Source organism: Ursus maritimus, unplaced genomic scaffold (assembly GCF_017311325.1).
Source record: "Ursus maritimus isolate PB19 unplaced genomic scaffold, ASM1731132v1 scaffold_18, whole genome shotgun sequence".
NCBI classification, from domain to species: domain Eukaryota; kingdom Metazoa; phylum Chordata; class Mammalia; order Carnivora; family Ursidae; genus Ursus; species Ursus maritimus.
The window spans coordinates 26,545,413-26,571,825 of NW_024424230.1; the positions used below are offsets into that span (position 1 = coordinate 26,545,413).

Below are 26,413 nucleotides of genomic sequence, written 5' to 3' on the forward strand. Positions count from 1 at the left end.
TCCGGAGGAGGGAGAGGTTTAGCTCCAGGTTAGTGCAGGTGCGGATGAATCCATGGGTCCTTCCTGCTCCCGTGAGCTGGCGGCTTCCGAGAGACCGAGCCTCAGCTCCACCCCGAGGCCTGGGTGTCCTCAGCGCTGCCTTTTTCTCTATCCCCAGCCAACACCTATGAGGTCCAGGTGATCACAGGGAACGTGCCCAAGGCTGGCACCGATGCCAACGTCTACCTGACCATCTACGGTGAGGAGTATGGCGACACAGGCGAGCGGCCCCTGAAGAAGTCGGACAAGTCCAACAAGTTTGAGCAGGGACAGGTAGAGTGCAGGCTCTCTGGCCCTTGGGCAGGAGGTTGAGACTGCTGATTCCCGAGGCCGCCCCCCTGTCCCCCCACCAGCATGATGTCCAGCAGGGTGCTTTGTCCAGTCCACCCAGATGTCATGGGAGTGGCTCCTCTGTTAGCACCGGCGCTTTGTGCTGGGGGACATGAGAAAGGCCCGGGGAGGGGGGCGTCGAGCACCATGAAGCCCATAGGAACTAACCAGATAGTACAGTAGCAGAAGCTCAGGGTCTGTGTGGCTGGAGCAGGGATTCAAGGAGGAAGTGCTAACAGCGCTTCGGGGAAAACATGGAAGGAGGGCTGTACCCTGGGCCATGCCTGTGGTATAGATGTCTAAGGATGACAGTGACAGGTGTTCCCTGGGGATGGGACTGCAGGGTGGAAATGCGGAAGGCCAGCTCGAGCACAGTGACCTTTCCTGCTGTCCTGTGTTAGTGCTGAGCCGGGGTGGGCGATGCCCCTGGGAAGCCTGATGAGCCCGATGAAGGGGAGTGGGGCATGAGAGCCTTGAAAGAAGGTTGAGAAGCCTGGGCCGCGTCCTGCCTACTGTGGTGGGAGCCACAAAGGCTTTAGAAGTGTTGAAAGAAATGCACGCATGCCCCTCTTCCAAGTATAGTGGGAAAAGCGTGAAAAACCCAGCTGTCATCTTTGTCCTTCCAGATTTTACAGTGTGCTCTGGCTAGAAGACTGTCCCGTGTCACCTTTCTCATTCCTGCCCCTGATCTCAAAGCCACATTCCCTTATCTACACAGAGGAAGAGAAAGAAACCAAACCCACGAAAGTACCCACGGGCCTCTGATGTACTTGAGAGACCAGTTGCTTTCTCTTCCAACACTCCCTTGCCGTGACTTGAGGATTAGGGCTTATTTCATATTTTTTATACTTTCCTTTAAAAATTATAGCCACTATGATCCCAGATTGAAAGAAAACTGCTAGAGAGGGTGTAACCGGCACGCTGGATGAAATTTGCATACAGCTTTGTATGTGAGATAATAATATTGTGTCGATGTTACGTTTCCTGAATTCGGTCATTATCCTGTGATTATCTGAGAATCGCCTGTTCTTGGGAAAGCTCTGCTGAAGAATTCAGAGGTGAAGAATCATGGTGTCTGCCATTTACTTTTAAATGATTCAGAAAAAAAATAGACAATGAGCAAAAGAGAGACACAAGGCAAGCCAGTGTTGCAAAATCTAGGTGAAGGGCTTGCAAAATTTCATTGTACCGTTTCTGCAAGTTTTCTGTAGACTTGAAATGTTTTTCAATATAAAGAGTTTAAAAAGTTATAGCCCAGAAGAATCCCGTTCACTTACGGGTCCTGAGGCCGCCCGCCTCCTGCAGGGCGTGTACACACACTCACGTCGTACACATTGTCTTCCCACCCACGTGGTGAGCAAGGGCTCCTCTCCTGTTTCTGTGAATTACTCTGGATTTACACTCTGAAGTCACTTTGGATTTGCACTTTGGCTCATCCCAGGTGCTTAACCAAAATGTGTGGTTGAAGGGGTTTATGCACACAGGTGCACACATAGCTCGGGGGTTGGCGCACGCCCAACAACGGCCCTAGACACATACACACACACACACACACACACACACACACATCCCATAACACAAATGTGGGCAGCCAGCCAACCTGCCTTCTCCTCTGCCCCTCAGTCACCTTCATGGCCACCCTCTGGGACATAGCGAGAGTGAGAAGACCCCTGGTAGGGGCAGGTTAAAAAACAACAGTGCAAACCCTACACCAGTCAACCTGCATTTTCCAGAGCTGGCCTCAGGCTGCCCCAGGTGCTGGGAGGGTGAGGCTCATGGCCAGATTATGTGTGTGTGTCGGGGGGGGGGTGCAATCCCTCTGAGTGCTTCCCTGGCCCTTCCCAGACTGACACCTTCACCATCTATGCCCTTGACCTGGGGGCTCTGACCAAGATCCGGATTCGCCATGACAACTCGGGCAGCAGACCAGGCTGGTTCCTGGATAGAATAGACATCACAGACGTGAACAACGAGATCACGTGAGTGGGGCTTGGGAAGGGTGGGGAAGGCCATGGCTGCGTCTTAGACCATCTTGGAAAGAGGGTAGGGGTGGGGGTGGGGTGGCTATGATGTTAGCTTGGCTCGTGTGGGTGGCTGGGCGGGCACTGCCTCCCTCTCTCCCCTCTCACTGGGCAACCCCCTGGAGCTACTGCCCTGTCAGGTGACAGTCTGGTAGGGCCCCCCCATCTAGTTCTTGAGAGCCATTACTTCAGACGGTCACGTTCCCTGCCCCTGCCAGTCTCCACACCCAGACTTAGTCACCCATCCGTCCCTCCGCATATAAAGTGGCTTCCAGCACCATTGTTTTAATATTCTAGACCAGGAGGAAGCAGACGTTTTCTGTAAAGGCCAGAGAGTAAATACTTTAGGCTTTGGGGCCATTTGGTCCCTGTCTCATTTGATTTATTTGCCTTTGCAGCAGGAAAGCAGCCATGGTGATACCTAAATGGGTGGATGTGGCTATGTTCCAGTAAAACTTTATTCATGAGTACTGAAACTTGAATTTCATGTAATTTTCACCTCACAAAATAATACTGTTTCTTACATTTTTTTCAACCATTTAAAAATGTAAACTTCCTGCTTAGCTTCTGGGACATACGTAAACAGGTGAGTGGGCCAGATTTGGCCCCCAGGCCATAGTTTGCTGGCCCCTGTTCAAGAATCCCAGCGACTATTAGGAGCTGGGTTGGGAAGGGGATATTGTCCTCCTGACAGGTGAGGGAATCCTGCCCCAGGGAGGTGAGGCCACAGCCCTAGAGCCAGTTCATGCCAGAGCCAAGACCAGAACTCCAGATCATCGATGATGAATCTGGTGTGTTTCCACCATTAGGCCCCATTGCCTCTTGAGCAAAAGGGGCCAAGGGACAATGGACATGAAAGGAGGTCCGAGGGGTGGTAGGAAGGTGCGGAGGGAGGTAGAGAGGAAAGCCAACAAGATCCTGAGCGGGTTGTGGAGCTGTTGAGGGCCTGCCAGTGCCTGGAGTATAGTGGGCACCCAATAAATAAGTAGGCGTTGACTTCACTTCTCGGCCTGTGACCTCATATCTCTTGGAGCATGCCCTGTTCTTGAGTTCCCCTCTGTGCAGGGCAGTGGGTGATGGGACTCACCCCATCTCCCACCTCCACCCTGCCTATCACCCAGTTACCCCATCCCCCCACCTGCCTCCCCTCCAGCAAACCTCAGTTTGTTTCCCATAATTGAGTCTCTCATGGTTTGTCTCCCTTTCTGATTCAGTTTTCCCTCCCTTCCCCCACTATCTTCCCACATATGAGTGAAACCATAGGAGAATTGTCTTTCTCTGATTGACTCATTTCACTCAGCCTACTACCCTCTCTTCCATTATTCTTTAAAAATATTAGCTTTTCTTACTTCTTCAAATCAAGACATTAAGGGATTTGAAAAAAAATCCTATTGGAATTTTGATTGTTATGCCATTAAATGTATATGTGGAGAATTATATATTTAGAATATTAAGGCTGCCCCCAGGTATGCATTTCCATTTATCCAACTGTTCCTTCTAGTATCTCAGCAATGCTTCACAATTTTCTACAGTCTTACTAACTTTATGCCCAAATATTTTGTATTTTTCTCACTCTTGTGAATGGTATCTTCTTCCCTCTGTCTCTTTTTCTTCCCTTCCACTCCCGGCTCCCTCACCTCCTCCCCCGCCCTCACCAGCCTGTCTTGTTGGTGTGAGTCGGATTCCATCTCGCCATCTTCCCCAGCCCTGGTCAGAGGCTCCTGCCTGGTCCCTCTGCTGCACCGCGGCCCTCCTGTGTCTACGGCAGTCCAGCCCGCAGGGGCGTGTTCCTCCTCTGCTTAATAACCTGCAGAGGCTCCCATTCACCCCAAGTAAGAGCCAGAGCACTTCCAGTGGCCTGCCCCATGCCCCCTCCTTAATTCTTGGTCCTGATCTCTGTTTTGCTCACTCCTTGCTATTCCTTAGCCTGATGGCCATGGTCCCACCTCAGGGCCTTTGCATGTGCTGTCCACTCTCCCTGGCACTCCTTCCCACCATGGCTCACTCTCATACTTTCTCTAGATAAGGTCTTTGCTCGGGTGTCATCTGCTCAGCTAGGTCCCACCTCTCACCCTGGAACTTGTATTTCTTTTCTTCTGTTTCTTTTTCTCCACCTCACTTATCATTTGACCTACCATCAACTGCAGTATTTTTTTAGAGATTTTATTTATTCATTATTCATTTAAGAAAGAGAGAGTGCAGGGGAGAGGCAGAGGGAGAGGAAGAAGCAGATTCCCCACTGAGCAGAGAGCCTGATGCAGGGCCTGATCCCAGGGCCCTGAGATCATGACCTGAGCCAAAGGCAGAAGCTTAACCATCTGAGCCACCCAGGTTCCCCTCAACTGCAGTATTTCATCACTGTTCCTCTTCCTACAACTGAATATAAGGTCCCTGGCTAAGCTAACGACTTCATCTGTTTTGTTCCCTGCAGTGTCCTTCCCAGTACCTACAAGAGGGCCTGGCCCACTATAGGCATACCACAGATACTAAGTCAACTTAGTATGACGTTTGATGCATTGATTCCTTCATTCATTCAGCAAACACACGGTGTGCTAAGTGCTGAGGGTCCAGTGGCTGATTCTGACTGCCCTTGAAGAGTGGGAAAACTGTGATGGTCTAGGAGGCAGATGTTTTAGGTCCAATTCTTGTCTCTTCCACTCTTTACGTGTGTGGCCTTGGGGGTCCTCTGAGCCTCAGTTCTTCCATCCATACAATGGGCATAATAAAACTCCCTCACAAAGTTGTCAAGAGGCCTCACTGAGAGGACCCGTGTGAGGGCCCAGTGCTGCACCTGGCGCCCAGCGGAAGGCAGGACGGGCTCTTCTCCCTTGGCAGTACCAATCTCGTCGGTCAGCCTGTAAAAGGGGCAGCACGGCGAGGCAGGGACGGGCATGTGCAGGATTATGAAGGAGCTCAGGGGGCGGTGGGGACTGCAAGGCAGAGCGAGCTGGCAGCCGTCTCAGGGTGGCACCCCCACATGCTGAGGGGGTTCAGGGGGAGGGGGACTTTGTGGTGGGGGCGTGCTGAGGGGCTTCGAGGTCCAGCGCAGGTATCTCGGGGACAGTGGGGTGGGCGCTCCGGGAAAGCCTGCCTCTGCATCCCTGCACTTGCGCGTGCTTGGCGGGTGTGGGCAGGCTTGTGCCTCACCCCTGCTGTCTGTCTGACTGCTTTCTCTCTCCCAGGATCAGTCTCCCACTCCTTCTTCGCGTCTCCTTCTCCCTCTGTCCTCGTTCTGCTCCAGCTTCCCACTCTCATTGTCTCTGCCTCTGCCCCAGCCCCACTCCTTTCTTTCTTTCTGTCTCTCCTTTAATTGGCCCTAATTTAGAGCTAAAGCCTATTATTCATAAGTTAATTGGTTGAATATAAAAGTAACTTTCCCGTTCATAATTTAAAGACTAGGAAGTGGAACGATATACATTTTTCACTTAAACACGAATTTAATTGCAATTTAGCCTTTATCACCCTTGGCTGAGCTCCTCCCACCCTTTGAGTCCATGTCCACGAACACAGAATTGCCCCTCTGCACCCCGCGTGAGCCCGCGGGCTGAGGAAGTGTTCTCTGGTTCTGCTCTGCTAACAGGTTGGCACTGGCAGGCTCTAATGTCTACTGGGAACGTGGGGCTCCGACAGAGGTGAAACCCTCCGCCCACATCGCCTCCTCCTCTCCAGACTTTGACCAGCCCCTGAATGCATCTTCGGCATCCAGACTGGCGGGGAGGGGTGGAGATGGGGCGGAATGGCCCCCGTTACAGATGGGCTGGCTGCCTTCCCCGACCCTCTGAGTTGGTGTGGGAGCTTGGGCACCCCGGGGGAGCTGTCGAGCCCGCAGCCCCCAGAACTCCCACGCGTGGGCAGAGGAGAAACAGAGGGAAGTACAATAAGAAGAACAACAGCAATCATATTAGCAAATTCTTACCAAGAGCCGGGCGTTTCGATGAACACTGTAGAATGTTTAACTCGCATAATCCTCGTAACAACTTTGAAATAAGCAATAAGACTAGTAAACTGAAGCATGTACGCTTGCCAGAGACAACACAGAATGGCCAGTCACTGAATTCCAGAGAAGCAGTGAGTAATGTTTCAGTGTAAGTATGTCCCAAATATTGGATAGAACATACTTATGCTAAAATATTACTCATTGCTTCTCTGAAATTCAAATTTAACTAGGAGTCCTGTGATTTTATTGGCTAAATCTGGCAACCCTAACAGAGAGGTAAAGGAACTTGCTCAAGGTCACATGACTGTAAGTGGCAGAGCCAGGACTCAAACCCAGGATGGCTCCAGAGACGAGTCCTTAATTACCCCATGTTGCTACCCCTGTCATTCCTGCCTCCTCCTTTGTCCAGGTGTCCCCATTTCTCTGGGCTCAGCCTCTACACTGAGGAGTCTCACTTGGACCTCCCATCCCTAGATGATGCCAGCTGTCTGCTATGCCAGCTCCTTAGCCACACTCTTTGTACCTTCCAGAAGCATAATTGAGTATCATGCCATTAAAATCCATTTATCTAGCCCTTAGGTATTGAACTCCTACTGTGTACAATATTCTCTGCTAAAGTAGTTTTGGCTACCAGATTCATTCTAGAAAAGGCTGGAATACTCCCTGGAAGCTCTTCTTCTAGATACCTCCAACACGACCCTGAGTGAGGGTTTAATATGCTCCAGGCACTGTTATACAGCCATTTTCAGTGGGGTGTCTTCAAACCACGTCCTCATATTTGTTGTCGCAGCCCAGGACTGCTCCTTCATGAAACCTTTCCAAAGAGACGTTCCCAACCTTATCTCGTTCCCCACCCCGCAGGTACTACTTCCCGTGCCAGCGCTGGCTGGCAGTGGAAGAGGATGATGGCCAGCTGTCCCGGGAGCTGTTGCCAGTGGACGAGTCCTACGTGCTGCCAAGCGAGGATGAGGAGGGTGGGGGAGGCGGTGACAGCAGCCCCCTCAACAGCCTGGCCCTGGAGCAGAAAGGTTTCCTGAACTAGAGCTGGTTTCTTCCCTCTAGCTCCCTCCCTTCTGCCTCTCCCCCATCATCGGTCTCCATCTTTCCTTTCCCTTTGGGCTCTGGGCAACTCCTCCCCTGGCAATGTGGCTATACTGCCTTCTCATTCCTCCATGGCAAGAGCAGGGAGGTGACGAGACATGTTCCCACATGTCTAGCATAAGGCTCGGTGTAAAGTACGTGGTTAGCATGAAGTTATTGTCAGGAATGAAGTGGAATAGAATGGAATAGAATGGAATGGAATGGAATGGGATGGGATGGGATGGGATGGGATGGGATGGGATGGGATGGGATAGAATAGAATAGAATAGAATAGAATAGAATAGAATAGAATAGAATGGAATGGAATACTTGTAGCTGGTTCTGATTTAGTTTTGTGTCCTCCCCTCCAGGCACACTGTAAGCTCTCAATACATTTTTGTCAGGGGAAAGAATGAACTTTCAAGAATTCTAAGGTGCTTCCCTTCCTTGAAACTTGCATCCCTAAAACTCTTCCCAACCTGGAGGAGTCAGACCAGGCTCCTGGCTGATGAGCCCACGTCTCCCCTAAGCATCCTACAACTTTATTGATTGAGAGCTTCCTGGGTGAGCTGGAGGTGGGAGAGACCTCACCTCTGCCCTGAGGAAGTTTCCAGACTAAAGGCAAGCAGAACAACAAACGCTGCAAGTAAAGCAATGCATAGAAATGACCACCATGAACGTAGAAACGTACTCAGTACGTTTTCTCCCTCCTCCCTCCGTGGGAGGGACAATCTACCACTCACTTCTCCACACTCCTCTCCCGGCAGACAAATCTACCACATTCTCAGTGACTGTAAAGACTGGGGACAAGAAAAACGCAGGCACGGATGCCAATGTCTTCATCACGCTCTTTGGCACGCAAGACAACACTGGTAAGAAAGCAGTGCAGGGCCCAGGCTCACCCACATGCCTCCCCAAGAAGATAAGGAGATTCAACAGAACTTTCTAAGGAAATCCTGGTCACGCTTCTGTTCTTCTCTCTTTAAAAACTTTTTTCAAGAATTCCCCTTTATTGTTTGACTTCGTTATATTGTGGAAAGAACCCTTAACATGTGATCTATCCTCTTCACCAATTTTCAATGTATAATGCATCACTGCTGACTATAGCCACAGATTGTACAGGAGATCTCTGGAGCTCGCTAAGCTTGCTAAGCTCAAAGTATGCTTGTTGATTAATAACTCCCCATCTTCTCCTCTCCCCAGCTGCTGGTAACCGCCATTCTAGTCTTTGATTTTATGGATTTGACTATTTTGGATACTTTGTCTAAGTGGAATCATGCTATATTTGTCTTTCTGTGTCTGGCTTCTTTCACTCAGTGTCATGTTCTCAAGGACCATCCTCATTGTTGCATATTGGAGAACTTCCTTCTTTTTTAAGGCCAGATAGTGTTCTGTTATATGGACTTATCACATTTTTTTCTATCTGCTCATCAGTTAATGAACACAGGTTTTTTCCACATCTTAGCTATTGTGAATAGTGCCGTAATGAACACGAGAGTGCTAATATCTTTTCAAGATCCTGATTTCAATTCTTTTGGATATATACCCAGAAGTGGGATTGCTGGATCATATGGTAGTTCTATTTTTAATTTTTTTAGGATCTTTCATGCTATTTTCCATAGCAACTGCACCATTTTGCGTTCCCACCAACTGTGTACGAGGGTTCCAGTCTCTTCACATCCTCACCAATTGCTGTCTTTTTTTATTTTTGATGGTAGCCATCCTGACAGGTGTGAGGTGAGCTCTCATTGTGGTTTTGATTTGCATCTCCCTGGTGCTTGGTGACAACGAACACTTTGTTCATATGCTGTTGGCCATTTGTATGTCTTCTTTGGAGAAATGTCCATTTAAGTCCTTCGCCCCCTTTTTAAACTGAGTTATTAGCTTTCTGTTGTTGAGTTGTAGGATATCGTGGTAATGAACCCCCATCAGATATACGGTCTGCAACTATTTTCTCCCATTCTGTAAGGTTGCCTTTTCACTGTTGGTTGTTTCCTTTGCTGTGCAGAAACTTTTTAGTTTTATGCAATCCCACTTGTTTATTTTAGTTTTTGTTGTCTGATGCTTTTGATGTCATATCCATGAAATCATTGCCAAGACCAATGTCATGAAGCTTTTCCCCTGTGTTTTCTTCTACGAGTTTTATAGCTTCAGGTCTTATGTTTCCATCTGTAATCCATTTTGAGTTGGCTTTTGTGTATAGTGAAAGATAAGGGTCCACATTAATTCTTTTGCATATAGATTTCCAGTTTTCTCAGCACTGTTTGTGGAAGAGACTGACCTTTTCCTGTTGTGTATTCTTGCAAGCCTCACACACTTGAGAAGATTGTGTGCAACCAGCCCCATTGGAGAAAGGCAGTTCCCTTTTTCTTAAAAATCTCCATGTGAGGGGCACCTGGATGGCTCGATTAGTTAACGTCGGACTGTTGATTTCAGCTCAGGTCATGATGTCAGAGTCCTGGGACTGAGTCCCGAGTTGGGCGCCATGCTCAGCAGGGAGTCTGCTGGAGATTCGCTCTCCCTCTGCCCCTCCCCCTGCTTGCACTCTCTCTCCCTCTCTCTCTCAAATAAATAAATAAATCTTTAAAAAAAAATCTCCACATAAAGCGACTCGTCTACCTGGATTGTGAATTTTGGTTCCTTTAGAGATTCTTCCAAGATCTTACTAAGTCAGTCCTACTGTTACTCCAGGGGACAGAGAGCCCCCTGTCCTCTCTCCTGTCCTCATTGCTATGTCTACCACCCTAGAAGTAGATAGAAGCCATAGGAATCATCTTCCCTTCAGCGTCCTCTCCTTGGGTAATGGTGTCAGATCCTGTGGTCACTCTTTCTCTAGGCCTTTCTGAGATTTTTTACCAGTTCCTGGGCCCTTCCTGGAGGCATCGCTCTGTTTACCTTTTGAAACCATAATGAAGGGCCTCCCAGTGCAAACAGTGACTGGTCTGTTCTCTGTGTCTTCTGTCAGCTTTCACCTTCTGTTCAAGGATGTCCCTGATACCCCAGGGAGCACGGGGAGGGCGGTTTTGTCACTGGCTTCAACCCCATGCAGAGAAATGTGAGGAGTGTGGAAACAGAGCCGACACTGACTTAGGGCCAAAGCACTGTCTTCTGAATGGTCTTGAATAAGACCTCTCGGTGTGTCTCCTGTTCTTTACATACAAACTGCAAATAAAAATACATACCTCAAAGGCTAATTACAAAGCTCGATATAAGGACCCCCCCCAAAACTGCCAAATGTGCAAAGGTACCCAGTGGATGGTACTTGCACGGTCTAAATTTTATGAAAGTTAGAAAAATTTGGTCATTTTGAGGAGGGACGAAGAGGGGCAGTGAGACCAGGTTTGAAGGTCTCAGGCCCAGCCAGTCACACGGGGGCCATTGGGTTGGCAGGAATGACCCTCCTGAAATCCTCCAAGACCAACAGCGACAAGTTTGAAAGGGACAGCATCGAAATCTTCACAGTGGAGACACTGGACCTGGGAGATCTGTGGAAAGTCAGGATTGGTCATGACAACACAGGTCTGGCTTCCCTCCCCGCTCTGTTTTCTGCTAAGAATGTGAGAACCACAGACAGGTCCCTGTGGGTGTCTGGGAAAGAATGTGTAGGAAACTGGGATGTCATCTGCCTTGCATGATGACACAGCTTCCTCAGTCCCCTTGGCCCAGTGGAGCCCCAGCCGCATGCAGAGACTCTGGTCTAGCTGGCCTGGGCTGGGGCCTGGACACCAGTGATTCCCCCAAGCCCCACCTGCCAGTTATTTCTTTGCGCGGCCACATTGGAGAATCCCCGGTCTAGCTCAGCGGTTCTCCGACCTGAGTGAGCACCAGAGCCACCCTGGGGGTTTTTAAATGCAGATTTCTGGGCCCCACCCATGCAGGTGTTGATTCAGTAGGTCTAGGTGGGGCCCATACATTTTTATTTCTCACACATGATGCTGGGGCCGCTGGACTCCACTTTGAGAACTAGTGATCTAGTCAGTTCTTCCCAGAACCCACTGACAGCACAGCCAAAGTTTGTTCTCTCTTAGTAAAGGAAGACTTGTTTTCTTGGTCTTTTCACTAAGTATTTTAAGCCTAAGGAGGAAGGCCCTGTCGCTGGCCCCTGGGATGAAGAGACAGAGTTCTCTGCTCAGCCCCCACTTCCTTCTTTAAACGCGATCACTCATCTTTCCAGGCAAGACCATCAGTCCTTCACAAATTTCCCTTCCCTTCATGCACCACAGACGGAGGCCAGGGAGCTCGGACTGTCATCCTTGTCTCTGGGTGGACTTATGAAAGCCTTGTTAGCACAAGATCTCTGTGACTTCTCTAGGCTCCCTCTTTAGAGTGTCTTCCACTCTGGACAGTGTGCTTGCTGTCACCTCCTGTCACTTCTTCCCCAGGCTCCTCTGCTCTTGCTAATTTCATGGACAGCTGGCGGGGGTGTGATCCAGCTCCAGCCTTCAGCTGGGCGTACATTCGAACAGGAGTCATTCTAGCACAGCTGTCAGCGACAGCAGTGGCATGTGCGTGGTGCAGCTGTAGATGTCAACCGTGGGTCCGGGAAGAATGTGTGGAATCCCTGATTTGCCCACAGTAAACCATCAGTGTGGAGCTCCTTGGTGGGCTCCGTGTCTCCTTCACTCCAGGCAAGGCTCCAGGCTGGTTTGTAGACTGGGTAGAGGTGGACGCCCCATCTCTTGGAAAGTGCATGACATTCCCCTGTGGCCGCTGGCTGGCGAAGAACGAAGATGACGGAGCCATCGTCAGGGACCTCTTCCACGCGGAGCTGCAGACGAAGCTGTACACACCATGTAAGAAGCGCGCTGGGCAAGGCTTTCTTCCCAGACCCCATTGCCCATGACCCCAACTTGGTCCCGGCCCCTCCTCCAGCCCTGACCTGGGCCAGGCCCACCTTGGAGCTTTGGGTCTCTTCACTCTTCTCCCAAATTCCCTGGGCCCTCTAGGGGCTGTGGGCAGTGTCCTGGATCCAGGGTAAGGAAATATGGGACTTAGTCCAACCTCCACCCCAGTCCAGCTGGTGACAGCAGGCGGAGAGCCTGACCTCTCTGGGGCTCAGTTTCCTCCTAAGACCGCAAAGGAAAGAAAGTTCAAAGTCTGAACTGTGAGAAGTCATTATCAACCCCATCCCCAGTCTTCAGTCTAGTCAGTAACAGGACAAAGAATTCCCCCACTTTCAGATTTTATCCTGGCTGGGGGGGACGAAAGAACTTGAAAAGATGATAAATGTAACTCCTTTTACCAGCTAAAGGAAAGGAGGGAGGGGAACAGTTTGGTGAAGTTCTGACATTTCCTTTCCAGTGTCATCAGAAAGTATGTATCCAATGTTTATTTACATGTAGGTACATACTAGGTGCTGAGAATCAAACTGAAGTCAACCAAACTATACAAATCTGTCTGAATATGCTAACATCAGAACCGAACCCACAGAATACAGTTTTTTCCCTAACCAAATTATTAGCTCTACCAAAAGATTTCCCCCGAACAGCTCATAATTACACGATATGAATCAGTGATGATTTTTTTTTTTTTTTTGCCTAAAGCAATTAAACTGGAAAAGACCTGATCCATCAAGATATTTTCTGGTCCAAAGCCTGAAAGAAAGTGACATTTCCCTCTAGTAAAATCTCTGCATATACAAAGCAAACCCTGGATCTAGCCACTGCCCCCCAGGAGCCGCCTGCAGTCTAGGACAGACACAGTGACCTGTGTATGCAGAGCTGACAGCTGTGCTGGCTGAGAAACTTCCAGACAGAAGTAGCTGTTTCTTCTTTTGTGCCCTAGGACAGGCCTTGCTCTGGATTTGTATGGCCTGATTGAATATATTCAGTTCTAGCCCGATATGAAAGCCTTTGTCTTAGATTCACATTAAAAAAAAAAAAATGCAGGAGAGGTTTGTCTTTCGGACTGGAGAGCTATGGAGGCAGCTTCAAAGGGCAGCTCTCACCAGGCAGGAGCATAGGGCCCAGAGCCAGGGAGCTCCAGGGGCTGGGGAGTTGCAGTCCCAGGAGTGGTGGCCAGGTGTCATTGTCAGGGGCCTAGAAGGCTTAGAACTAGATTCAGCAGTTCATCGAGGCTGCCCAATACACATGAAACCGGAAGAACGGAGCACGATGGCTCTACTTCCAGACCGACTAAATGTGCTGCCTGCACGGTAGAAATGTGTCCATCAGGAAAGGGAGCATTGTGATGGTCTGAACTTACGTGCTCCACACAGCGTGAAGCCCTGAAGGTCAGAATCATGCCATGTTAAGGCTGAGAGGCACCTCAGCCTTAAGCCTGTGTTCTGAGGATTGCTGGTGGGGAGGGGAAAGGATGAGAGGGAACAGCTCCCCAGTTCATGCCATCCAGAGCAGCTCCTCAGCGTTAAAAAGTCAAGTTTTTTTTTTTTCCTGAGCATGCTTCTAAAGGTATTTTTAAGAATGACACAAAAATATTCCACTGAAAATTAATTTCAGTTAAACCGTCTGAAAACCACAGATTCTGTTAAGCCCTCTCATTTTATGGACAAAGAAAAAGGCTCAGAGAAGTACATCCGTTTGCCCAAGGACACACAGCTCCTCAATGGCAGAGGCAGAACTAGAGACCAGGAAACACATCGGACCCCAGGCCTAGAGCAATGAGGGCCAAAGGGTGGGCTTTTCCTACTCGGATACTTCTAGAGCTTCTCCCACCGCCAGCTAGTCTCAGGAAAGCTCAAGTCCATGGTAATCTTCTCTGCTCAAGGCCTCCTGGGCCTTAGACCGTGGAGACACCCAAGAGGACTCCAAGGAAGCTGCCTCCATTGTTGCGATGGCCTATGTTTTTCCTTAACCTTGGTGAGGGCCCTGTGCAGGCCACTATGGGGATGGCGATCACCTCCCCAGGCCAAAGGCCCTGGGACTTGTAGAGTAGGAGCAGTACTCACCTCCAGTTCTTGACAACAGCACCCCTAGAGGTGGACCACACAGGATTGAGGGGTCAGACAAGCCGAGGCTCAAGTTGGGGCTCCCCCTCTGACCAGCCATATGACCTGGGCACATTACCTCTCTGAGCCTTGCTTTCCTCATCTAGAAAGTGAAGGATGATGATGTCTCCTCCATAGGCCATTGTGAAGGTTATAGATGAGAAGGTAGAACGCTCAGTAGAGAGCATGTGCGCCACGAACGGCAAGGACCATTATCATAGACCTTACGACGGCAGTTCGACAGGAGAGTGACCGTCATGGTAAATCAATGAAAAGAACATTCATTTGCTTTGGAGCAAATTTGGAGAAGACTGGGGCCCCCGGGTGAGAAGGTGACTTTTAGTGTGATTCCTTTCGAGGTTGAGACCACAGGATAGGGTAGATTTCTACTGAAACTGTTTCTCTGGGTTTTTCATATTTTTTTATTATTGTGACTTAGAGTGAGTAGATATGCATTTTATATACATGTGCAACAAATAAGTGTCTCAAAAAACGTTTACCCTTACTGTGAGTGATGTCCACATAGATGGTATTTTTTTATTCAATTCTATTCAATTCCACATATTTTTTAAAATACTGGTGACTACCACGAAATTTATTTTACAACCTGTTAATCTGTAGTTAGCCACACACTCTTTTAAACTGGTCTCAAGCTTCAGTGTCAAGTCTGAGTTAAATATTCAGAGCACTAGAACCCATCCCATAGAGAATCTGAAGAGAGGTTGGGAATCTGTGTGTTTAATAAGGACCCAAAGAGTTTCTGTGGCAAAGGGTCCCTGGCCCACCCAGTGGCAATGCTGGTCTCTACCCCTGCTGACGGCCACCCGCCAGGAAGCTGCTTGCCCACAGCACTGGTGAATCAGCCTCCTTTTAAGGAGTCCTCAGGGTCACTCCCCATCCCAGCATCCAGCCCAGCAAGGGCCAGGTACGTTATGGAGGGTTTGGGAGGGCAGGCCAGGGTGGAACGAGTGAGGGCAAGAAGAGAAAGGATTCTCACCCTGTGGAGCACTGATCCAGTTGGTCCATTGTCCCCTGAAATATAACGCTCCTGTTTATAGTCGCCACAGCTAAGGACCATGGCGAGGACACTTTACAGAAGAGGAAACTGAGGCTCCTAAGTGACTTGCCCAGGTCACACAGAAGGTCAGAGTAGAGCCTGTGCTTTCAGCCAAACTGCTGGACTAGTTCTGTGTTGAGAGAGGCACAGAGACCTGGGTCTGAGACAGCAGGCGTGACAGGACACTGCCTCCCCCCTTCCACCTGCACCTGCGGTTGCTAAGCAACCATGTGGAGGTCCAGGTCCCTGGGCAGCGGCTCCTGGTGATGGGGCCCCAGGAGTGGTGCCGGTGAAGGATGTGAACTTGTCCACATCGGTGTTCTGCTCTCACCTCCCCTCTGACTTCGCCCTCTGCCTGCCACCCTCAGTTGTCCCTTATGAGATCACCCTGTACACCAGCGATGTCTTCGCCGCCGGGACAGATGCCAACATCTTCATTGTCATCTATGGCTGCGACGCGGTGTGCACCCAGCAGAAGTACTTGTGTACCAACAAGAGAGAGCAGAAGCTGTTCTTTGAGAGGAAGTCAGCCTCCCGCTTCATTATGGAGGTACCCGGGCTCCACAGGCTGCTGGAGGAGCCAGGACTGGGAGGTGGGGGGCACCAGAAGACGGGGGAGGAAGAACCGTGTGTCCAGAGGCACCCTGATGGGCTGCTGTTGGTAAGGAAGCCAGGCAGTTCACCCAGCCTCGCTGGGCCTCACTCAGTACATCTGAGTCACCAGGAGGACGGGGCACTGCACCTGCCCCACCAGGACTAGTATCAGGATCTAAAGTGACAGTGGGTGGACAGGGCTTGGGGAAACTAGAGGCACAATTCCGGTTCTGCTGGGATCATCTCCAGTGCGAGCAACAACACACATGTATCCCGGGGAGAGCCGGGCTTCCAGACATCCCGTATGCTCCCCAGCTCCCCTTCTGGCCTGGGGGCTTGCTTGTTCCTGTGCATTTCAGCTCAGCGTCTCCCCTCTGCACGCCACCGTGTGCTAGGTTGGATGGGAGAGACGAGAGAAGGGGGGCACCCAGACTCTGCCTGCAAGGGGCTTGCAGTCCAGCTGGAGAACCCCGAACCTCCAGATAAGGCTAATGAGAGAGTCTGGTCATCCTTAGAATAACTGATCCTTTGGGTAAGAAGGTGCTGTCATAGGGCTTTATCTGTTAACTCACTTAAGCCCCATGGCAACTCTGCACTGTCATTATCCCTGTTTAAAGATGGGGAAACTGAGGACGGAGTGTTGAGGAGCTCGCACAAATTCACACAGCTAGGGTGTAGTGGAAGCAGGGTTCAAACCCAGGAGAATTGGCTCAGGATATGTGCTCTTAGCCCCTACAGGACACTAGCCTGTGGTGAGGGATGGTGAGTAAGGGATTGACTGAGCGTGTGATGGGTGTCCAGAGAAAGAGGAAGGCTCCCTGGAAGTGGTGTCTTTGAGCTGGACTGAATGCGACTATAAGCAGGGACAAGAAGGGGAGGCATTCTTAGCCAGGGGAACATTGTGGTCAAGGCCAGAGGTGGAAATAAACACAGCATGTGGTATGAGGTTTGGCCAGATGGACAGCAGGAGAGTGACATGATGGGTAGAGGACTGGCTGAAGCAGGACTTAGAGGGGACAGCTCTGAAGGAAAAGAGCTGGATGTCTCAGGAGCCTCGACTCTCCAGATAGTGGGGACCTTTGGAGACATGCCCTTCCTCCTTCCCCGGCTGGCATCTGTGCTGGGGACTCCCTGCTCCCTCCCCACCTACTCTGGGAGCAGTCAGCCCTTGTGGGAAGGTCACCACCTTGGTGGGTCTCTAACAAGGAAAATTCAAGGGTGATTCATTTATCCACACTAAGTAACAGCTCACCCACCCAAGACGGCATGGTACGTGAGTCACCCCAGCTGACGCCGTCAGTGGGGGGCTGTGAGTTCATCTCAGCATGACTTCCATGGAGTTTTATCAATGAAATGCCCACTAATCGGCAGCTGTAATTTGCCAGTAATTTGTTGCTGAGTCTTTTCTTTTTCCCTTTCACATCTCTCTGGCTGCTGATGGGGGAGTGTGAGAGTTTGGAAACAAATGGAAAAGTTTTGTGCCTCTGTCTCTCCATGTCTGTTTCCTGACTGGTCTTCAGGTGAGACAGAGCACTGGATGGCTGGCCCATGACCCTGGGTTCTGGCTGTGGCTCTGGCTCTGGCACGAACTTACGAGCAAGCTATTCCCCCTCTCTGTGGCTTTGTCCTAAGACACAGGGAGGGGCTGGGAAAATAACAGTCATAACTAGTATTTGTTCCGCCCTTGGCTCGTGCCAGCCCAGTTCTGAGCACTTGAAGTGTATCAACTCATGGGGTCCTCATCACCCCCAGAGTTGGTGGTATAATTATCGCTCCTTCCAGCTGAAATGGCAGGTTAAGAAGCTTGCTCAGGGCATCGTAATTAACAAAGGGCAGAGTCAAGATTTAGACTCAAACGGTTCAATTCCAGGACCTTCTCTGCTTAGCTCTTCCACCTCTCAGGAGAATGCTAGGGTTTCCTTGGATTCTGAGTCTCGCCCTGAGCCCACCACCCACGGCTAGCAATCCCCTAGTGGCCTTCTTGCTCGCTGAGGGTCACAGCCGAGACGGCCACCCTGACACAGCATGCCTGACTGAGTGGCCGAATGATTCAGGCTCCAGAAATACCACTGAAGCCCAGGTCCACACATCTGGAACCTCAGAGATGGGATGGGGAAGGAGGAGAAAAGGCCCCTGGGCAGGAGGAGAGGCAGGTGACTCTTCGCTCCTCGATGCAGCTGGCAGCTCAGTGTCCGCAGGTGGACCCTGTGTGGGCCTCCATAGCTTCTGTGCCTCTTCCGTTGTGAGGGAATGAGGCCTCGTTAAAAATGTCCAGAGCACGAACGTCAGCCTAAGGCCACCGATCTGTGTTTAATGATCAGACCGCCCCTCGGGGGCTCTCAGGGGACAGCACTTCTGTGGTGAAGCGAGGGTGAGCTGGCCGGTGGGGAGCAGAAGGAACAGCAGCACCCTTGTTCATTCTCACAGTTTCCAGCAATGTGGTGCCAGGCTGGTCACGGAAGGAGAGAATCGTTGCCAAAAGGAACCATGGCTAGGATCTTAGACCTAGAAGTGACCTCAGGGGGCTGCCCTGCCCATGCCTCTTCCGTTGAGTAAGACATTGTTCTCCCCATTTTATAGAGAAGAAAGTGGAGGCCTGGAGGGTCAAGTGCCTTTGCCTCAGGTTATGCGGGTCATAGGTGGCAGAGCCATGGCTCCAATTGGGAAGGCTGAGGGTGGGGATGGGAGTGGGGGGACATTCCTCAAGCAGTGCTGATGGGCCTGCCCTTGGCTGCCCGCTGTGGTGGGTGTGCGGGGAAGAAGAAAACCAGTGGTTGGAAGCTGTTCCGTTTCATTCAGATGTCACTTCCGTCTGTGGTTCTAGAGGCTTTGCATTTGACGAATGACTTCATCTATCGTTCAGATGCCATTTGCTCATCATGAGCCCTCACCCACCCCAGAGCTGACTGCAGTCTCCTAGGACCGAGAACTTGCCCGTGCCGGCCAGGCCATCAGCTCTGCAGAGAGGCTGCAAAAGTGCTGGGCTGGGGGGCAGGGGTGCCATTGGGTGCTATGTGTCTGTCATAAAGAGATTTGACTTTCTTGAGGTGGTCAAGGCGGCTTCCCTGAGGAAATGATCCTTGATCTGAGACCTGAATGATGAGGTTGAGGTTGAGGTAAAGAAGAGAAAAGTGGAGGGGCAGGGGGAGCCTGTGCAAAGGCCCTGTGGCAAGAGAATGTTTGAGGGACTGGAATTTGAGGGATATAGAAGAGGGGTAGCTGGAGATAGAGGGGCTCTTAGGGGCCAAGAAGAAGGTCAGGCTGGCAAGACAGGCCATGGGCAGAACCAGAACTCATCTTCTGATACCCAAGTCAGTTCTCAAGCCAGGAACGAGCCACCACAATGGTAAGTAATGGAAGACAGAGAGGTGGGCTCCACTGTGGAAAGGGGACACAGTGTCCCAGAGGTTGACTGAACTGAGTTCTAGAGTCTAGGCTGGTTTTAAGTGGGGAGACAGGAAGGAAAGCTCGAGCGTGGCATGCATAGTGGAGAGTAGGGGCTGACTCAGCCGGACGGGGGAACATGTCAGGAGAAAGTGGCCCCTGGACGTTCAAAGGGACTTAAGAGCAGATGCCCTGGGGAGGAGGGATGTTGCTGTAGTTGTACTTTCCCTGACCTTTCAGCTCCCGCCTGGTGCCTTTTCTCCTTTCCACAGTTAGAAGACGTGGGGGAAATCATTGAGAAAATTCGGATTGGCCATGACAATACAGGTGTAAATCCTGGGTGGCACTGCTCCCACGTGGACATCCGCAGGCTCCTCCCAGATAAAGATGTGAGTTCCTGACTCATCTGTCCTGCTGTTTCTTTTGCCGCTTTCCGGAGGACATTCGAGGCCGATTCCTGATAAGAACCTGCAGGCTTATGGGGTGCCTGGGTGGCGCAGCTGGCTAAGTGTCGGACTCTTGATTTCAGCTCAGGTCATGATCTCAGGGTCCTGAGATAGAGCCCCGTGTCAGGCTCCACACTCAGCAGGGAGTCTGCTCGAGATTCTCTCCCTCTGTCCCTCCCCCTGCTCACTCATGCTCTCTCTCTCAAATAAATAAAAATAAATCTTAAAACAAAACAAAACAAAAAGAATCTGCAGCCTTATTAAGTTGAGGTAAAATCTGAGGACAGTTCACCCAGTTTACTCAGAGTGTAGGAACCAGCTCAGGTCCGAGGCAGAACCTTTTAGAACCTCATAGAGGGGGTCGAGGAGGAGGGTCTGGGCAGCCCTTCTCTGCTCCCCACCCCCAGGGCCACACTGCTAGTGAGTGGCGAAGCATGCCCTTCCTGCTGCTCAAAGTCAACTCAGAGAAATCCAGCGGAGCAACTTGGCAAACATTCTGAAACCACAGAATCCTAAACGTGGAAGGCAGGTCTCAGGAGTGGCTGTGGTTGAGTGATTTGAGAGCAGTTTAAAAATACTGAGCCCCTCCCCTGACCCACGGTCTCTGAGTCTGTGGGATGGGGTTCTGATACCTATTTTTAAGTGACCCTGGGAACCCTGCCTTCAAGAGCCAGCCCCCGATGCGGTTGTTGAAGGCTCTAAGGCAGACCGGATGTGCTGGAATCGGGGCAGAGCCTGGGGTCCGCCGCAGCTTTTGCATTATCTGTGGGGCCCCAGGACCCTCGTCCTTGGTCCCCATGAGTGTTGACATACTGATGAACCCCTGAAGCCGGAAGGTTCCGCACAAAGGACTAATTTTCCTCTTGCCTCCTCACCCCAGGGCACAGAGACCTTGACTTTCCCTTGCGATCGATGGCTTGCCACGTCAGAGGACGACAAGAAGACCATTCGAGAACTGGTCCCTTATGACATCTTCACTGAGAAATACATGAAAGATGGGTCCTTAAGGCAAGTCTACAAGGAAGTGGAGGAGCCTCTGGACAGTAAGTGTGGTGCCCTGCTCACGGCCAGCAGCAGCCCCCTTGTAGGGCCCCTGCCCCGTGCCAGGCCAAGTCTGTTACTAACTCCAGTCCATAGAAAGGGCACTTGAGGCCCCCAGAAGGGGTCTAACCTGCCCACGTTCACACGGCTGATACGTGGCAGGCTGTTCAGGGTCCCGGCTGTGTCACGGCTTGTCCTTCCCTGGCCTGACAGCGGGACAGTGTTCTCCTGGTCCTCGGGGCCTCCCTCCTGTTCGCCGATTCCGCTGCTTCTCCGCAGGGCTCGGGCGCTCCGCTCTCGCGGGATCCAGCTGCCTCTACGACGTATGAATCAAGAAGCATCCGGGCTCGTGTGTAGTGGGAGCTGCGCACAGGGCTTGGGTGCAACCTCAGAGCAGCCAGAGCCGTGGCTTGCTTTTCTCTAAGTGTAGTTCCCGCCGCTCCCTGACGCGGGGTTCTCTGCGGGATCTGCGTCAGCCTGACCACACCCGCCGTGGGCTTCTTCCTCCGCTTGTGGGCCATTCTCTTCCTGTCTCTCTGGCTATCCCGCTGAGGGCTGTTTTCCTCTTTCGTGCCTGGTGGTATTCCTCAGACTCAGTCCTCAGCCTTCTCTTGTCCTTCTTTTTACATGGCGTGTGTGCGTGCGTGTGTGTGTGTGTATACACACAGGCACGCGTGCGTGCACCCATTCCTCCCGGACCACGGGGACAGTCACACCTCTTTTTTGACCAGCGATGCCATTGTCCCATCAATCCCCAGGTTATTCAGTCAGCCCTGAATGAGATTTAGCTGTGTCAAAAATCAAATGCACTTACAGAAGAAACAGGCTTTCTACCACTGAGGATACACAAAAGAATACCATGCATCTCTCCACGGGGGGCAGTCTGCACGGATCCGAGATGCTCCGAGAGCTTGGAGAGCCAGCTCACATTGGTTGTGTCACATCCCTTCTTGGGGAGGGGGGGGAAGGAGTAAAATCCAAGATTCCAGGCCCCATATGGAACCAGGGGCGTGTCAACCAGCTAGAGCTGTAACTTTTCATCTCAGTTGCCAATTGCTTAGAGACAAAAGCAAGTGTCGCCTCTGTAATGTGCCTTTCCCTACCCAAATCCCTTTGCTATTAAGTCTGGGGGAAAATTCCCTTTTCTACTTGGATCCCAGAGGACACCCCGGAAAGCTGTCCCAGCGGCACACTTGGGCTGTTCTGTATTAATAACATGCCACAAACCCACTCCGTGCCTGGTGATGTTTCTAGGGAAACATCTTTCCACTGAGAGCTGTGTGGTTGGGTGGGACAGGGAGGGAGGAAGATCCAGAAATAGCCGGATTTGACTGCACAACTGCACTGCTCAGCACCCAGAAGCTGAATCAGTTTTCCATTCCCCAAGGACTGGAAAGAGCCGTGGGGGGTGGAGGAGGGGGAGAAGGAGGGCCATTCAGCCACAGCCCCTGGTGACACAGCTCCCCACTCTGGGGCAAGAGCTCCTAGAAAAGGTCCTACATCAGTGTGGAGCAGGGCTGAATGCACACCAGGAAGCGTCTGGGGAGAAAACATGCAGGGGAGGACAGCTGATTGTTGTGTCTAAACTGTGACAAGATTCCTATGTCACCTCCTGTCTGTGTGAGCCAGACAGACCTAGGTAATGTTGACTCTTACACACCAAACAGAAGATTTTATTTATTAATGCAATGCATGAAATGCTGACAGATGTTGTGCTGAGCTAAGCTGAGCTGGGCAGGGGTGGAGGGCAGTGTGACTAGTCCTGGTTCCCAGCCCGGGTAGGGACAGACCCCTGAGAGCCATGCCCACCGGGCACCGAGAAGGTCTGCAGAGCAGAGCGCCGGGCAGGGAGGGGGGGGTGGGGAGAAGGTTCGGAAAGGGGCTTGCAGAGCTCAGGTTCGCAGGTGAGTTTGTGACGTCTAGTCAAGGCGGACGTGTCCCCTACGTGACAGGGCTGTGGATCCAGAGCCCAGGAAGGAACTGGGTTGGAGATACAGACTCGGGGAACTCACGGAAGTCAACAGCCAGGGTGTGCGGGAGGGGAGCTGAGGGAAGAGGACAGAACCAGGCATCGGAGGGGCGGGAAGAAGATTAGGAAGCCGTAAAGCTGCTCCAGAAGGAGCCACCAGAGAGGCAGATGGAGAGCAGGAGAGAATAATGCAGTGGCATCCAAGGGAAAAAGAGGAAAAGACCAGGAACCACGCAGTGGGCGTGAACACGTTCCATAACTGTGGGCATGAGCAACTCACGTCACCTTCCTTTTCTCGATTTAATTAAATGTGGTCTGAGCCCACTCGCAAGGATTGGTGAGAAAGGCCATCTCAGTCACGACAGGGAGGGAGAATCCCTCTTTTTGGGTTTTCATGAGCAACGCCCTTAGCTCAGGGCGGGCTCCCCCCGGAAGTGCAGGCAGCTGGATGGGTGGATGGTTTGAGAGCTGCTGGGAGAAGCCGCTATCCTCCGGGTCTTCGAGGCCACCTGTGTCCAGATCGGATGGGCAGACTTCCCACTGGCAAATTCTTGCGGATTTGTAGCAAGATGTGCACAAGTGAACAAATAAAAGGCAGACACTAACTCCTCCTTGGGGCCCAGGGCCAGAAGCTTAATACCTCCTACAATTCCAGTTCCCTCCATCCTAAAGCAATGCCATTCTTTTCTTCTCTTTGTCTGTCCATCTGTCCGTCGGTCGGACTGCCCACCCAGTTGTGCTGTACTCGGTGCAGATCTTCACAGGAAACGTTCCCGGGGCAGGGACGGACGCCAAGGTCTACATCACCATCTACGGAGATCTGGGGGACACTGGGGAGCGGTACCTTGGCAAGTCAGAGAACCGCACCAACAAATTCGAGAGAGGAACGGTATGTGGGGCACACAGAGTTTACCCCCTTCTCTTCTCCTCCCAGGTCCAGTGGCCTGGAGTCAGCTCCATTCGGTCCCAGAGCCTGTCCGTGAACCTTGTGCGGTGTCATACTCCCTCGTGTGGGCATTTACCCGTGGTGCTTCCCCCTGCAGAGTGGCCGGTCGCCTCTCTGAGCCTGTGCGTGGGCCCTGGGTCCTGATCTGGGGTGGAGGTAGAGTGGAGGGTAGGGCTTGAGCAAGCCAGAGGCCTGTTTGAGCCCCAGGTTGCTGGCTGTCTGGGGGTCACGGGGAGGCATCATCAGAAAATCCAGCTCACTGTGGGTGGGTCACCAGCATGGTGGTAAACGTCACAGAGTGGCAGAAGCTGCCCCATCTGTGGGGCTGGAGGCCTGCTCCTGCCATCAGCTTCTGATCTGGTTGACCCTCTCTGGATTTGGTTTCCTTGTCTGTAAAATGAGCCCTATGTGAATGGGCTCAGCTGTGCTCTGCAGAGCTCTGGGCAGCACCGAGACCCCATGCGAGCGTGGAGGGATTAGAGGAGCAGACAAGTACCCCACTGCCTCAATTAGAGTGCACTCTACTGGGGTGCCAAGAATGGCCTCTATTAGGCAAGGGCTCCAACATACTGTGATTTTAGGGAAAGGAAACATCTGTCCCACTTCCTTCCCAGCAGCTCGGCTTCCCTCTCCAGCTCTAGCTCAGCTTTCTCCAGGGCACTTTCTGCCTCACCCCCTTCACTCAGCCTTAGCCTCTTGCCTTTCTCTCCATTCGCTAGAATCTGCCAGACTTCCCCACAGGCCAGGCAGTAGCTGTAGGGTTATCAGAGGAAGGTAACCTGATCTGTGGTCTTGCCCGTGGCCGTGCACACATGGGGGTTTCCTGCATCGACCAGGAGGTTTTTAGCAGGGGTCTCCTTAAGCCCAGCCCTCAGCCGGGCGTGATCCTTGGCACTGAAACATTTGCTCCTTGTGAGAAGGAAATTTGCTCTGGAGCAAGGATAGCAGCGGCATCTAAGAAGGTCTGCAGCTGGCTGGTGACCCCACGGGCCAGGCCATCTGGAAGGAGTCCCGACCTGGCCTCGAGGTCCCGGGCAAGTCAGGCCCGGGGGGGCCCCCATTCATTTGTTCCAGGAACTATTTACCTTTATTTTATTTTTTTTTTAAAGATTTTATTTATTTATTCGACAGAGAAAGAGACAGCCAGCGAGAGAGGGAACACAAGCAGGGGGAGTGGGAGAGGAAGAAGCAGGCTATTTACCTTTAGCTTTGTTTTATTGCTTTGGAAGTGGGAATAGCAGTGTGATAGCTACTGAGACCCCTGGGCTGACAAACAGAACAGGAGATGAAAGAACACTTTGTGTCAGGGAGAAATAATTTCACACACACACACACACACACACACACACACACACACACTCACTCATGTACATGAGGTGTTATTGTTTGCTGCACTTCTAGCTAATTGGTGGAGGTCTATCCATTTGGGGAAAAAAAATGGAATGCAAAGAGGTCAAGGGGCTCATGTGGTGTCCCGGACTCGATGCTGGGGACATGATTATCAAGCTCACTCACCTGTGCTGTTCAGTGGCCAGACCTGTGGCTGGGGCCAGACCACCTGAGTTCGCATCCTGGCTCTGACACTGACTAGCTGTGTGATCTTGGGCTAGTTACTTACCATCTCTGTGTCTCAGTTCTTTCCACCCTAAAATAAGTTCACTGAGTCAAGCATCTGAAGTGCTTAGCTCTTCGTTAGTGCTGAGTGTTATTGAGGGTTGGGGAGCCCACCTTCCCCTGCCTTCCATGGTGCCTGGAGCTGACACCCAGAGATGCATTGTAAGACAGCAGCAGGCAGCACACAGCTGACAGATCGATGTTTCTTTGTGGCCAGATCCATGGAGCCAGGCACAGAGTAGGCACAGGAAAAATTTGTAGACACATTAACGAATGAACTTATAAATGACGGTGATGCAATCCGTTCCCTTCTGGGTTCAGAGTCAGATGTCTTCTCTCTCGGCAGTGGTGACATCGTAAGGAAAAGCTTTGCCCTGCTCTATTACCCATCCCTTTCCCTTCTTTCCCTCCTACCAAAGGGGCCAGAGCTACTTCTGGTTTACTCACTGACTGTTCATGTGACTTGAAGTTCAGTGCTGAGCATCTAGCAGCTTCCATTTCTCTGACCATTTCCTCCAGAAGACAGAAGTCCCCGTTGCCACCTCCCCCCACGAGCACCCACCCATCCACTTCCAGTCCAAAGCCAGGTCTTGGACAGTCTCCCTTCTGCACGGCTCCTAGATCAGCTCCTGAGCGGACCTGGCTTATGGAGCCACCTGGGCTCCCTGCTCTGTCCCCCGGGCCTCCTCATTTTACCTCTCCAAACTGACAGTCGTACAGCCCCCCAGGGGCTCTCCACGATCCCAGATCTGGCCTGAGCCCTTGGCAGGATTCACGACCTTCTGTGGCCGAGCCGGCCACCCTGTGTGGAGTGTCCACCACAGAATGCCTCACACTCTCCTGTCTCCAAACCTTTCTGGGCATCTTCTCCACATCCAGGTACTTGTGCCCATAGAAAATCCATAATGCCGTTCCATGGCATTTAATTTGTTACATAAAAGACATCAGCCTATATGAATGTTTCTTCAGCTCGCCTTTGGCCTGCCACGGAGTACCTTGGAAATCTTTC

The 26,413-nt window shown here is 51.5% G+C and overlaps 1 protein-coding gene across 2 annotated transcripts in view; it reads left to right on the forward strand.

Annotated features, from left to right (window-relative positions):
* LOXHD1 (lipoxygenase homology PLAT domains 1) overlaps positions 1-26,413 on the forward strand; it is a 157,611-nt gene that overhangs the window by 94,661 nt on the left and 36,537 nt on the right. For both annotated transcript variants that reach the window (XM_040632549.1, XM_008691614.2), the window contains exons 20-29: positions 158-312; positions 2,215-2,348; positions 7,189-7,355; positions 8,175-8,279; positions 10,798-10,926; positions 12,036-12,200; positions 15,779-15,960; positions 19,661-19,777; positions 20,715-20,877; positions 23,579-23,733. In XM_040632549.1, coding sequence (XP_040488483.1) covers positions 158-312; positions 2,215-2,348; positions 7,189-7,355; positions 8,175-8,279; positions 10,798-10,926; positions 12,036-12,200; positions 15,779-15,960; positions 19,661-19,777; positions 20,715-20,877; positions 23,579-23,733 — 1,472 coding nt within the window. The remainder of the gene's footprint in view (positions 1-157; positions 313-2,214; positions 2,349-7,188; positions 7,356-8,174; positions 8,280-10,797; positions 10,927-12,035; positions 12,201-15,778; positions 15,961-19,660; positions 19,778-20,714; positions 20,878-23,578; positions 23,734-26,413) is intronic.